Raw genomic sequence first — 15035 nt, 5'->3', positions numbered from 1 at the left:
CAGATTCATCTGGTGTTCCTCTATTGATTTCTCTGAAGCCATAGCTAGGATTCATTTACCTCAGTATGTCATACAAAAGTACACTATAATGAAATACAAACATTTGACTGTAATACATAAGAAAATAAATAATCATCATAATGGTAATATTTTGCTCTTCTATAATACTTTCCATCTCAGGATCTCAAATGTTTTATAATTGCCATTGAAATAAACCTCACAACACCTGTTTTAAGTAGGTATTGCAAAATATACCAGTACAGGCACAAAATCTACTTGCCTTTCCTTTTCTATGATGACTGATAATCCAAAATATAATACTATTCCTTTCTCCTTAAAAAAAACACTTCCCCCAGGCAGGTGAGTGAATAGACTTTTGCAAAGCTGTATTCATCCTCGCTTACAAAGCCTGAGAGCGGGGAATGAAGTTAAATCACTTACCCAAGAACATACATGAATCTTGTGGCAAAGCCAAGAATAGAGCCTTGACTACCAATCCTGTGCTGTAGCTGTAAGCCTATCCTTTAAACTGCAGCATAAATTTAAACATTAACCTACCTTGCAGAGTGATATACCACGGATCAAACTCAATGATGCCCTCTGCATTGTCATTTTTCATTATAATGATGTGAACTGTGGAGATGTTTCCTATCCCAGGGGGCTGGTCCACTTGCAGTCCATTTTCTCTAACAGCAAAATCAAATCCACTTGCAAGAGAATGAGAAGAAAATAAAGTTATTGTCACAGCCCTCCCAGCCACTCCTTTCAAAAGCAGAACATGTGCAGGACAGGGTTGTTGTTTTTTCTTCCCTGAAAATGAAAGTCTCTCCATTGTCATGTCTTTCCAATTTTATTTGCAACGAACTTCACAAACCTTTGGGAAGTACAGAAACAATAACGTGATTGTTCTGTGAGAAGAAAAAGTTACTCACTTTGCAGTAACTGAGGTTCTTCAAGATGTGTGTCCCTGTGGATGCTCCACTCCAGGTGATGGCGCATCCCAGCGCCATTGATTGGAGATCTTCGGTACCAGTGCCTGGTCAGGACACATGCGCTCAGTTGGTGTCTCGCGGTCTCGTTAGAATCTGCCTGAGTGCGCGCGTCCCGCACCTCCCTACCGTGGAGAAATCATACTATGACTCCAAAGTAGAGGGTAGGAGGGCGGGGAGTGGAGCACCCACAGGGACACACATCTCGAAGAACCTCAGTTACTGCAAGGTGAGTAACTTTCTCTTCTTTGAGTGCTGTCCCTCTGGGTGCTCCACTCTAGGTGAATGTGGAGCAGTACCCACTATGGTTGGTGGGACTTTGGAGATCTGGCAGTGAGTACTGTAGAGAGTACTGTATGACCTACTATGGTGTCTGCCGTAGTATCCTGCGTGATAGTATAGTCTTTGGCAAATGTGTGTTCAGATGACCATGTAGCCACTTTACAGATGTCAGGAATAGGTACGTTATGTAGGAAGGCAACGGATGTCGACATGGCTCAAGTGGAATGAGTTCTAATGCCTTCGGGCAGTTGAATATTTTGGATGTGGTAACAGGATCTGATGCAGTCAGAAATCCACTTGGACAGGCATTGCCTAGAGATAGCCATACCTTTCGATCGTTCAGTAATGGAGACAAAAAGACACAGGGACTTACAAAATGGTTTAGTCCTGTCTAAATAAAAGGCGATTGCATCGAGAGTATGCAGAGTTGCCTCATGCAGAGTCTTGCGAGGTTTGGGATAGAAAGTAGGTAAGTATTTCAGTTGGTTAAGGTGGACGGTGGACACCACCTGAGGGAGAAACTTAGGGTGTGGTTTCAGGGTGACTTTGTATTTGGAGAGGATTGTGTAGGGAGGATAGGCCATCAGGGCACTTATTTCTCCTACTCTCCTTGCTGACATTATTGCAACTAAGAAAGATACCTTCATGGACATATGAAGAAGAGAGGAGGTAGCCAAGGGCTCGAATGGAGATTTCATGAGACCGCGAAGAACAAGGTTAAGATTTCATGTAGCTGCCATTGGATAAATTTCTGGGTAGAGATTTTGTAGGCCTGTGAGAAAACATTTTATGGTGGGGTGGGTAAAGAGTGAGTAGCCTTCCAAGTCATGGAAGGTGGTAAGTGCCGCCAGGTGTACTTTGATGGAGCTGAGCGAGAGTTCATCCTGTTTCAATTTTAGAAGATAGCCTAAGACGTTAGGGAGGGTTACCATATGGGGTGTTAAGTATTATGTGAGCACCAGAGGGAGAAACGTTTCCACTTTTGCAGGTAAGTTTTACGAGTGGAGTCTTTTCTACTGTGCAGGAGGACGTATCGAACTTGCTCAGAACAATCTAGTTTGTGGGTTTGGAACCATGAAGGAACCACACTGTCAGGTGGAGCTTCTGGACCTGAGGGTGAAGAACCTGTCCGTTGTCCTGGAAAAGCAGATCTGATCTGCTGGGGAGAGTCCATGGATGACAGAAGGACATGCGGAGCAGGTATGGATACCACATCTGTCTCGGCCAAGCCAGGGCAATAAGTATGAGGGATAGCTCAGTGGTTTGCGTATTGGCCTGCTAAACCCAGGGTTGTGAGTTCAATCCTCGGGGGGGGGCCACTTAGGGATCTGGGCAAAATCAGTATTTGGTCCTGCTAGTGAAGGCAGGGGGCTGGACTCAATGACCTTCAAGGTCCCTTCCAGTTCTAGGAGATAGGATATCTCCATTAATTTTTATTTATTTTTTAAATTTAGGCACTTCACACCGTGTGAGTGTCCATCAGACCCTGGCATGGAGTACTGACAGGAAACACACTTCTTAAATCCTGAAGCCCCTGGCATTATGAATTAGAAATTGCAGAGGACAGTGTGTCAGCAGGGGACAAGCTTGAAGCAAAAAAAATTTTTTTTTTTTAAACTAAGTAACGAAACGATGTAACTATTCTAAAGGAAGGGAAACAACTGGGATGTTACTAACAGCTATTCCCATGTTCTTTGCAACTGTTTCCTAGAGAGACCAGGGAAGAGAATCAGCACTGCCTCAAGTTCCATCTTCAACCGAGGATGGTTGAGAAGGAGCTCAGGGGGGCATGGGATGCGCGTGCTCAGGCAGATTCTAATGAGACCGCAAGACACCAGCTGAGTGCGTGCGTCCCTACCAGGTACTGCTACTGAAGATCTCCAATCAACGGCACCAGGACACACCATCACCTAGAGTGGAACACCCACGGGGACAGCACTCGAAGAACAGACAGTGACAAAACTATCTATTAATGAGACTACACCCCATGAGATAAACCCTAAAGCCCTGAATCTACAAAGGCTCAAGTGTGGACTGTTGTTGCTTGTGCTGTCACCCATTGTTGGTGCATAGCTTCTATGAGACACTGTTGTCATAATGATCTGCACTTGTGGATCCCTTTTGCGATCAGGGCCTAAGATTAGCATGCCCAGTATGGACACCAGTAGTAGATATGATCAGCATTTTCCTGCAGAAGAATCAGATGAAAATTGTACAGTGCCAAAATTACAGAGTATTGACGAGACAAAATTTAGTTCTATATCAAGAAATTCAGTACACTTGGCAGGTATGCACTGAGTGACAGAGGTCAAATTTAAATCAGAGGTTGGAGAGGCAAAGCTGTATGGAAAAAAATTATCAGTTACTGCAGGATTTGAAAGGAGTGATGAATGTGTGGGATTTGCCCACAGAGAAAGCATTCTTCACAGGCATTTTACGTTTCCATCAGCAAACTTCTTCCCAACTAGAAGAAAGGCTCTGAGGACTGAGCCGTGGAAACTCAGAGCTAAAGAAATTAGGAAATCTATTCAAAAATTAAACTTGCTCCTTCCTAGGGTCATACTTAGGGCACTGTTACCAAATATATTACATTTTACTTATTTACAGGAAATAGACTAAGTTTTCAGATACTCATGATGGCTCATGTATTAGAGGGGTAGCCGTGTTAGTCTGAATCTGTAAAAAGCAACAGAGGGTGCTGTGGCACCTTTAAGACTAACAAAAGTATTGGGAGCATAAGCTTTCGTGGGTAAGAACCTCACTTCTTCAGATGCAAGAAACTGCTGAGCTCCAGTTCATTTGCAAATTTGACACCATCAGATCAGGATTAAACAAAGACTGTGAATGGCTATCCAACTACAGAAGCAGTTTCTCCTCCCTTGGTGTTCACACCTCAACTGCTAGCAGAGCACCTCACCCTCCCTGATTGAACTAACCTCGTTATCTCCATACTGATTTATACCTGCCTCTGGAGATTTCCATTACTTGCATCTGAAGAAGTGAGGTTCTTACCCATGAAAGCTTATGCTCCCAATACTTCTGTTAGTCTTAAAGGTGCCACAGGACCCTATGATGGCTCATGGGAATTTTAATGCAATCAGTCATTCAACAACAAGACATTCCATTAGTTCATTAGAGATCTGGGTGCTTTCAAAAGATAAGGGAGGACCCAGGTGGCTTAAGGACACTCACTGAAGTTTGATGGGGGTGTGGTTTGTATTTACTTTAGTCTTGGATTTCATCATTGTATCATTTTGTCAGCTGGGAGAGGAGTGTTGCAAGTCCACATGTCTTCGTGTATTGTTTTGTCATAAAAAGCTTAAAATTACAAAATAGTTTATTTCATAAGCTTTAATCTGAGGTTCTTATATAGTAATATAACATACCAAAAGTAGATTTGGTTCTTAGTTCTAGGCAGTATTGTAGCTAATTTATTTATACTTTTTCAATCAACAGTAAAGAAATGATGGACTATTTCTGCTAAGATTATAAAGAAATCTCTTTTTTGCCATTTTCTCAAAAATATCCCCATATTAGAGATGTTCATACTTCCCCAAGTTACAATTTTGTAGTTTACAAACTATTTTCTCCCTTTCAATATATTAGATTAAATTATTTCTTGCTTCTTCAGAGGTCTGCACCATTTATCACCCATTCTATAAACTTAACCCCAACTGAATAAGCACATTTCACCTTCCAACAGGATATTCCATTTCCCTCACTATGTAAATCTCTACACCATTTTCTTCTGCACCTCTCTGAAACATCCAAAAAGAAATAGCTATTAAATTTCTGCCAATACCTACTGAGTCCTCACTTTAATCATCAATCAGTAATTTATTGATGTAATAAATGTTGGAAAAATGAGTGTGTCCCTCTATTTATATTTGATCCAAATCTCTATTATTACAGTGCTAGAAAATCAGCTACTAAATCAGAGCAGGAATCAGGGACTTTACTGCAGTGAGGTAAGATCCATATACATAGTTCACTTTTGCCCTGTAACTAATCTTTTCCTCTGCAGTGAAATATATCGTTACCTTCCCTGGAGCTCTACTTTGGTAATTGTTACTGAAAATTCTTCAGGACCTTCAGGAAGGTCATCATCATGGATTTCAACTGAAATCCTTTTAGTAGTCTCATTTGGTTCAAACACAAGCTTCCCTGACAAGGAAGTGAAATCCATGCTCTCGTCTGCAGTTCCATTTAATGTCCAATACCAGAGTTGCACTTGACCATAACACCCACTGGAACGGACAATAGTGATGTTAACCTGATGGAGACAAAAAGCTTAGTTTTAATTTTTTACCTTTATTTTTGTGTTATATATGCTTCTAAGTACACTATTCTATAGACATCACATCAATTAGTTTTACTAAATAAAACCATTTAATAAAATAAATACAGATTAAATACAGAAACTGATTTAATCCCACAACTCAGAAGATGCCAGCCACTTCAAAAATCTCTCAAAGCCCACCACACAGAATCACACATTACACAGTAATACACACATGCAGAAATAAAGTCTCAGCTATTTATTTTTAGGAAACTGTCATCCACTGTTCATAGATAACTACAGTTACCAAAAGCATTAAAAATTCACATTTCAGATTAATTCTTCCATTTTTAATGATTTTAGTCTTTTAACTCAATACCAATTTTTCTTCCTCTGCTGTCTGCAGATTTTCCTGGGAAAATGCAAACTGCCCATAGGGGAAGTCACTAGCAACCATGGTGATATTTGCTATGCTAGTAGACTCATTTATGACTCCTCCATCACTGACTCCAGATAGATGAAACTGGTAGTAACTCTTCTCTTCAGGAAGGTTATCATCTATAGCCTACAGAAAACAAACAAATAAAGCAGAAAGGATTTAAAACACTTACAATGTGAGATCTACCATTAATTGTTAACAAAAAGAGAGTACTGGAATAACCAATGCTATAGATCTCTCTCTCACCTGTATTAGTACACCAGCTGCAGACTGCCTATCTCGCATTATCAAGATCCCCGATATCTCAGCAAATTCCTTCTGTAGAGGGGGCGTTATATTCCAATACACAGTGACCTCCCCAAAAATCCCCGGGCCACGTACTAGGCTGTAAGTAAAAACATATACACACATTGATGGGTTTCCTATACATGTTTTATTTCATCGGTGCAAGAGATGGCTAGTACTCTGTCTAGGTTGTTATGAATGTGTGACTCAGCCAAGTATTATCAGCCTCACTGAAGCTTGAATTTAATATAGCAGGTCACTGTTACAATCCTGACAATTTTATCTCTGCAAGTACATAACGTTATTGTAGTATTTGCAGTATTGCCTATACTCAGCTTCCCTGGTGTTGGGAGGGGATCGTTGGCTACCTTTTTAGAATAGCTCTTTACCTGCTTTGCAGTAGCACAAAGCAGGCAGAGACAGGGCTGAAAATTGAGTTCTCTGGGTTCAGCTGTGACTTTTAGGAAGCTGAGAAGTACAATGGAAGGGGAAACAAGAGTGGGAGCAACTTGTAGGAATTTTGCCTTTGTAAGGGATTAAAGCCTCCAAGGTGCTGGAAGACTCTACAGAGAGTTAACCACTGAGCTATCCTCCCCCCCCAGTAAGTAACTTAACTCTCTTACAGAGAGTTAAGTTACTTACTGCTCCTTTAAAAACCTGGAGACAGCACTCCTCCCACTACAGTTAACCTGGCAAACTGCAGGGCAGGTTAAGATTATGGTTTTGTCAACATAACCTCTCTGGGACTGCCAATGCTACAGGCAGCACTAGCTTGCTCTTTGAGGGTTGCAGCAAAATACTCTTTCCTCATAAGTATTCTAGAAGGAGGGGGCAATGCCACCTGTGCCTTTCCCACTACCAGAACACCCACAGTGGAATGATCATAATTTGGCATTCTGTGTTCTGGTGCTTAGTTATAAAACTCAATGAAATCATTACACTTTGCTTCAATTCAAAACCCAGGTCACTCTGTCGCTGCAGACACAGCCAAAAACTGAGGCACAATTGTGGAGTGGATTTCTTCCAGTCCCTAAGAACCTTGCAGGGGCTTTGATTGCCATACAAGCTCTTCCTTTTAATGCATTTCATCACATGCATTCCCGAAAGACCCTCCTGAGCGCCAGGGGTTGATATCATTTGAAATTCACATATGTTTTGCAATTCCTTTGAAAATAAATGGCTATTGACCTGATTTTCAGAAGTGGTGAAATGACTTCTGTGGGAAATGTGGATGCTCAGCACCAGTGGAAGTCAGGCAATTGCAATCCACTCTTTTTGTACTAAAGGAAAGTGTACTCACAATATGCGCAGAGAAATCATTGATGCACCTACCTAATAAAAGCAATTCCGTTATATTTTCCTGAGGGTTCCCCAATGAGAATATGGTTGGAAGATGGCGCTATCCCAATCACCCCAGAAGCTCCCTGATCCCCCAGAATAATGATGGTTGCCAGACCTATGAAGAGAGGCAGAAAGTACTTTCAAGTTAGTACACAAGATTATAGCAAGAACAGAAATATTAATGAAAATAACTTGCACATAATATTTAACCCTTTTAAACACTTTACAAATACTTTATTAACTAATATGTAAAACACCATGTTAGCAAAATCCTGTTTTATCTTTGTTTTGCAAATGGGAAAACTGATTCAGGTAGCCTGATTCTGATCTCACCTTACACTGGTTCTATACAGGTACACCTCCACTACCAGTGTTCTCTCTAAGCTGCGCACCTGCGTGGCTGTGCAGCACTACATCAAGTGCTGCACACTTGATTATTACAGCCACCCAGACGCACACATCCTCAGTGATGGTGGGAGGGCAGTGCCCAGGAGTGGGGCGGAGCTGGAGAACAGTGGTGAGGGCACCTCTGGAGTGGGGAGTGAGGCAGCCAGGGCTGGGTAGCTGGAGGGGAACCAGGCAGTGGGGAGCCCCGGACACCCCTGCTCGTGGGGAGGGGCAGTGGGGGGGTACCTCTTCCCACAGCGCCGGGTGGGCCCCCATCCTCCCCATCTTCCTCCCCTGGGCCGTGCTTTGCGTTGCCGGGATGGGGATGATCTTCTCTCCTGGGCGCCCCGCTCCTCACTGGGAAGGAACTGGTGAGAGCAGAGGCTTGTGAATGGCTGCAAAGCGGCTGGAAGTTCAAGGAGGTAACAAAGGGACCAGGAGACAAGTGACTGAGCTGCCCAGGCTGTGCTTAGCACACCTGCATCCCCAAGTGAATAGCACAAGCAACTTCTGGGTCTGCTTCAACACACTGGGCAGGCGTATGATTGGCACACAGGAGGGACTCCAAACTGGGAAACCTGGGCTCAGGGGTATTGAGACTGGGGAAAGAGTGGGTAACTTCTTTGGGCACAAGAACATGGGTCTGATTCTAGGCTACTGATGCTGTTTGCAGTCTGCAGAAGTTGAGAGAGGGCGCTGAAATAGCTAGGTATGATTTTTTTTAAAGTACAATTCTAACTGCACTTCAGCTCTGCACACCGCATTGTTCCCTCTACCCCCTTTCCTTCTTTCCTTCATTTTTTAAAGCTCATGCAATGCTTTAGAGAGACATCCCAGTTGTTATCAAGTACTTTTAAAAAATGTTTCTATAAATCTATCAGAAGTTCGGCTGCAACGTAGTCCAAAAAAGAAATGATTAATCAACTGTTGCTTTTCCAAAAAAACAGCAGTTATTTTCTGTGTAGACTTTAGTGGCACAAGTCTGTGCTTTTTAAAATCATGTAATTCATTTGTTTTTTTTTAAAGATGAAGAATTAAAGGAAAAAAAAAACCCTGAAGATGTCCTTTGCTGTATAGTTGCAAGTTTCCACTTGGAAACTAATTAAGGGCTACGTGTAGATAATCTTCAAGAGTCTAGATAAACAACTTGCATATCCAAAGAAAGTGGTTTCTTATGAATTTTGCAGGGGAAGCCTGATCTTTGTTGGTACGTACATTGTTTGATTTTGAATCTTTAAACTTTGCTCAAAACTTCCTAAATAAAGGGTTTGGTATTAATCTATTTGGGTCTATTTGTATGCTAACTCCTGCTCCCATTGCAAAAACTCCCATGAACTTTGATGTGTTGGATAAGTTGGCAAATGTTGACCATCAGTTCAATATGTAGAGATAGCGACCCAGTGAGATAATGTAACAATCAATGCTGCATTTCTATAAGCTCCATGTAGTTTCACAATCCACTATGTTAGAATCAGGTAATTTTCTCTTTTTGAATATATATGTACTATGTATTTTTTAATATGAGGAGAACACTAATGCTGTATGTCAGGGATCAGCAACCTGTGGCCCCCGGCCCGCCAAGGTAAGCACCCTGGTGGGCCGGGCCGGTTTGTTTACCTGCCGCATCCGCAGTTTCGGCCGCTCCAGGCCAATGCACACACAATCATTAGGTGGAAATAATGTGACAGAACTGGATGTAAATTCAACTAGACTTTAAAGCCAATAGATTCGCTCTCTTCCTGAATCAGGAGGGAAGCCAGCACATCCCTCGGCCCGCACCGCTTCCCACAGCCCCCATTGGCCTGGAGCAGTGAACCGCGGCCAGTGGGAGCCGCGATCAACCGAACCTGCGGACACGGCAGGTAAACAAACTGGCCCAGCCCACCAGGGTGCTTACCCTGGTAGGCCGCATGCCAAAGGTTGCCAATCCCTGGTGTATGTACTGCTGTTAATACTGGAGTAATTCCCTTTCAAAAATATGCTGTGTGTGTGTAACTCACTTTAAAGAAGATTAATAGGGATTCTAATTTTCACATTGCATGCATTGCTAGCAGGTTTCAGCTATGAAGCTTGTACATAAAGCTTTGGATTTTGTTTGCAGATTTCACGTTAAAAGAATACTGTGTACAAATACTTCACTGCACAATTATACTCCAGATGTTTTGTTTTCAAAATGACAGATTGAACATTTGATGTTTCCAGACAGCATGTGGAGTGAATTTTTAAATTTGTTGAACTTGAAGGAGACAATCCAGGTTTAAATATGCTGGTAATTGTAGATTTTTTGAAGTATTCACCTCTAGGGCCAAATTCTGCTATTGTTAGTTAAGCAAAACTCCCATAGGCTTTCAAGTGACAAGCACAGACTTTTGCCCTTGTTTAAATTGCTGCCTTACCATTAATGAAAAAAATGTTTGGGTTAAACTATACTATATAATATGTGAGGGTGATTTATATCTAGGTTTTTTGTTTCTACAGGTGGCGCACATCTGGTGCAGATTACATTGATAGTGGTGCACATAACAAAATTCATTCCACACATAAATGGAAAAAATTAGAGGGAACATTGTAACCGGGATCAGAAACAAACCCAAGGCATGAAATCAGTGAAATCAATGGAAGTTTTGCCATTAGCTTGCATGTGGCCAGGATTTCAAACAAATAGCTTAAGTGACTTTCCCAAGACACAGGATGAGTTAGAAAATTGCAAGTTTCCATTACACGTAGTTACTACATGTAACTGAGTACCGGGGGAGAATGCTATATTTTAAATGAGTTTTCTACATCACACATTTAAAAATTGTCACAATTGTGAATTATAAATCAGAATTTAGGACAAAATTCTGCCCTTGACTAGACAAAGCTATAGCCTTCATTAGGAGTTCAATGTGGAGACTATTTGGCTTACAGAACTTGTATTCCTTTACCTTGTACTTCTTAACATTTTCAATTTTTGATTTTCAAAATTTTCAAATTTCCAGTTACTTAGGCACTTTTAACACTTAATTATTTTATATAGCCACAATTTTTATATGCCCACAATTAATTTAGGTAAAAAACTATGATCTCAAAAATGTCCCCTAATGATTTTTTTCAGTAAATCAAGAGCTAGTTAGTAAAACAATTTTCAGGAGGAATGAGAATTTCAAAATGTGATCAGCTAGCTATACACATTCATACAAAATAGATATTTCAAAACAAAAATCTAGCATAAAAAGGCCTCCTGGAATTATTATTGGAAGCTGCCTCATATGATGAAATAGCAAATTATTTCCTTACCATTTATCGGGGATATCTCTGCATTATCAGTAGACACCAGCTGAATGGTATACATTTCATTCCCCTCCAGTAGGCCATCTTGTATCGCTCGTAAAACAATTGTCTTCTGGGATTCAGTCTGAATCAGAAAGAGAAGGAAAATGAGTTAGGCTGATATTTTTCAAGTGAGATCAATCAGAGTGCCTGATGATGCAAGGAGCTGAGTGTCTTAATTTCTACTGACGTGAATGCGGGTTAAGAAGAGTACAGCACTTGGCACATTCGACAGAATTGACAAGTTCTGCAGAAGCATGTCGATTCCGATTAAACTTCCAATGGAAACCATGCAGGCTTGCTACCCCACCTGGTTTCCTGCCAGCCTGCCTAGCTCTCCAGGATCCTCAGCTCCCCTGCAGCCAACATGGTGGGCTGCCAGGATGCCTGGTTCTCTCGCTCCCCTACAGCCCACCTACTGTCCAGAACCCCAGACTGCCTCCCCTCATGGGCTGGCAGGTTGTGTCTTCCCCAGGTGGTTGCCTCCTCAGCTCCCCAGGCTACTGGACTCCCCACGCTGACTGGCTCTCTGGGCAGCCTGGCAGCCCAATCCTGAGAGACCATTAGGTGGGCTGCCATGGAGCTAGAGATTATGTTTCATTTCAGAAATGCCAAAATGTTGTAGCTGCAATGTTTTCAAAATGACATTTTGCAGTATTTAGGTTTCACTAAGAATTCCAAGATTTTGGCTTCCAAAAACAAACTTTTTCACAGGAGGGAAATTCTGTTTCACAACCAGCACTGTAGGTTAGTGAAATGTCCCCAAGTGTTTTTCTAGATAACAGTCTGCCCAGAAAGGAGCTGTATTCCAGTTTGTTAGAATTCTCAGCAACTGCTGGTGCTGCCTGCAGCCTCAGCAAACTTTCTTTATATGAATATTAAACAGTTGGCTAAACCTGAAAGTGAAAGTTGGTTGCATATCTGCAAAACCACTAAGAGACATTATTCCTTAAAGTTTCCAGTGGCAATATATCTGGATGATAAATATAATACTTGGTGCAATCAGTATAAAGTAGCAATGAACCAGAAGACAGTAAAACAGAAACTTTTAAATCCTACCCTCTTCTGCCATGAAGCTCTACAGCTTAGCCAACTAACACTAGGGTCACATGGTAATTGCTGTTATTTTTAAAAGTATACATCCTGAATTTATGTTTTATCTCTTCCCGGACCTGGCAAGTTGCATGTCTGCTTAGACTGTCAGCTAATGCAATGGAATAACTGTTCTCCATGCTCATTATTAAATTTCTATAAAGTTTTTATTCTTTTTAAAAAGAAGACAATTTATAAAATTTTGAAATGCCACATTCCCTGGGAGACTTACCCTATACCAAGGTCCTCCAGGGAATGGGCCATCCTTTCTTTTCTGTTTGGAAAGCACGTGACATGTTGTCAACACTACCAGATATTTTTTTATTGTGTTATAACAGACTATGACTACCTGCTAGCACCAGTGTGTAATGACAAGTATATAACTACGTATGAGAAAGAAGCAAATGTAAGCAAATGTAAGGGAAGCAAATGGGATGTTGAAATATTGGGAGTACCTCGTTAAAGTAAAGAGTTCCATTCAGAGGAGTGAGATCATATCTAGCTGCCTCCTCCAAAATCCATATCATTCGGACTGTCCCCCGTCCTCCTTGACTCCGACTCACAGTCAGCAACACAGTTGCAGCAGAATCTCCAGGTGACTGGGGCTCCTTAACTGTCACCTGAAAAGAGGAGGAGGAGGAGTTAGGGAAGAGCTAAGAAGCAGCATTGATATGTTATGTTTTTATAACTATTGCCTTGAAAAAATTATAAATACTGCTATCGACATCTAAAATTATATTAGTCTCAACCGTGTCTCCAAGACACAAGACCAAAAAAATCAACAGAAGTTTATGCACTGTTGAATTCTGTTAGCAAAGATTAACCACTTAAATTATTTCTGTATCCACTATGATTCAACACAATTACATATGAGTCACTAGTGGACACAGCACTGGAAAATATACAGTAGAGAACAATGAAACACTAGCATATGAAAGGATTAGATAAATTTACAGGCCTTTTCTATCTTTAATTTCTATGAAAAACATTGTTGCAATATATCATTACTACATTCAACAGATGCTCAGGGAACTCACATGAAATCTCTGGAGTTATTATAATACTGAAATGCAATAGATTCAGTCATTCATAGGACAGATACAATATAAAGGCAATAACTCATAACTGTACATTTTCCACCCCCATGTATTCAGTTCCTTGCATGTTTATTTGTTTTCAGTGTCTGATCAGCATGACCACTATACTGTTATTTCTCAATAACCCTAATATAGGGGAATCTGACTGATTTCTTCACACCCATTATTGCAGAGTACAAGGATTTGCATAATCTCTACATGGTTATTTTTCAATAAATGCACTGTGAATATATAAATTTCTCTACTCAGATTGGCTGCTATAATCTCTTTGTTCTAATTACAGGTTTCAGAGTAGCAGCCGTGTTAGTCTGTATCCGCAAAAAGAAGAACAGGAGTACTTGTGGCACCTTAGAGACTAACAAATTTGTTAGTCTCTAAGGTGCCACAAGTACTCCTGTTCTTCTTTTTGTTCTAATTAGTGTCTGTACTTAATTTTTGTTCTAATTAGTGTCTGTACTTAATTTTCAAGCTATCAGCCAGAAACAAAGATGTCACCCTTATCTTCTTATGACTTCAAGAGGAAGCCCCAAACTTCCCAAAGAGGAAGCATTTAGTGGAGAGAGAAAAATAAATAAATAATTGAAGAACACAAGGCTGCGAAAGAACTGAAAAGGAAAATGTTGATTTTAGGGGGTTTTTTCGGTGGAGAGGATAGGGAAAACATTTCAAATCCTTTATTTATTGTCCTCCTTCCAGGCGCAGTCTTGCTGCCATTGAAGTCAATGGATATTTTATAATGGATTTCAATACAGAAGAGGAACAGCCCCTCTTTTTCTCCCTCTTCTCTTACATCCTTTTCTCTCCCGTCCATAGAGGAAAGCTTGACTCTTGCCTTACACAATAAGGCCAATCTTTTCAAACCTGAATGCCTAAAGCTAAGCCCCCAAATCCACATTTAAGCGCATAAAAAAAAAACAGGCTTGATTTTAAAAGGTTCTGAGCAAGCCCCAGGATCAGGAGTGTCAGTACTGGGAAGACCTACCTATGTCTGTGAGAGCCCACTTCACAGAGGCTGCAGATATTGTCTGCAATCTGTGTGTGAAGTAGTTGAGACAAGGGGCCTAGGAAAACATGGCAACTCAGCACTGAGCTCTCACAAGCAGGCCTAGCACAGGTATTAATTCCTGGTCTTCCTAACCAGAATCCTACTGGAAAAGGGAGACCAGTGATTTAAAAAAAAATTGTGACTACTAAATACAATAAGCAAATTATAGCATAACAAGACAGATCAAGGTATTTCTGAAAACTCCCTCTGCAGTTCAGACCACAGTACGTATTAACTTTGCTCCTGAGACCTTTGCTCGACATATATGCACACACAATCATTAGGTGGGAATAATGTGACAGAACTGGATGTAAATTCAACTAGACTGTAAAGCCAATAGATTCGCTCTCTTCCTGAATCAGGAGGGAAGCCAGCTTTTTTTAACATTGGCGTTCACATGTGTATCCAACACAATCTCTCACGTAGGCCATTTAATTATTTTTTTTCACAATTCCTTCTCTGTTCATTAACTGCTTCCTTTCACCTC

The 15035-nt window shown here is 41.0% G+C and overlaps 1 protein-coding gene across 1 annotated transcript in view; it reads right to left on the bottom strand.

Annotated features, from left to right (window-relative positions):
- ADGRV1 (adhesion G protein-coupled receptor V1) overlaps positions 1-15035 on the bottom strand; it is a 438752-nt gene that overhangs the window by 263078 nt on the left and 160639 nt on the right. The window contains exons 60-66 of the mRNA XM_034773174.1: positions 12862-13026; positions 11282-11399; positions 7607-7730; positions 6236-6374; positions 5930-6115; positions 5312-5544; positions 559-707 (exon numbers count right to left, since the gene is read on the bottom strand). Coding sequence (XP_034629065.1) covers positions 559-707; positions 5312-5544; positions 5930-6115; positions 6236-6374; positions 7607-7730; positions 11282-11399; positions 12862-13026 — 1114 coding nt within the window. The remainder of the gene's footprint in view (positions 1-558; positions 708-5311; positions 5545-5929; positions 6116-6235; positions 6375-7606; positions 7731-11281; positions 11400-12861; positions 13027-15035) is intronic.

This window comes from Trachemys scripta, chromosome 6 (genome assembly GCF_013100865.1).
Source record: "Trachemys scripta elegans isolate TJP31775 chromosome 6, CAS_Tse_1.0, whole genome shotgun sequence".
In the NCBI taxonomy this organism is placed as follows: Eukaryota; Metazoa; Chordata; order Testudines; family Emydidae; genus Trachemys; species Trachemys scripta.
Note: the sequence above shows the minus strand (reverse complement) of the source record. Positions and strands in the feature narration are given on the sequence as shown.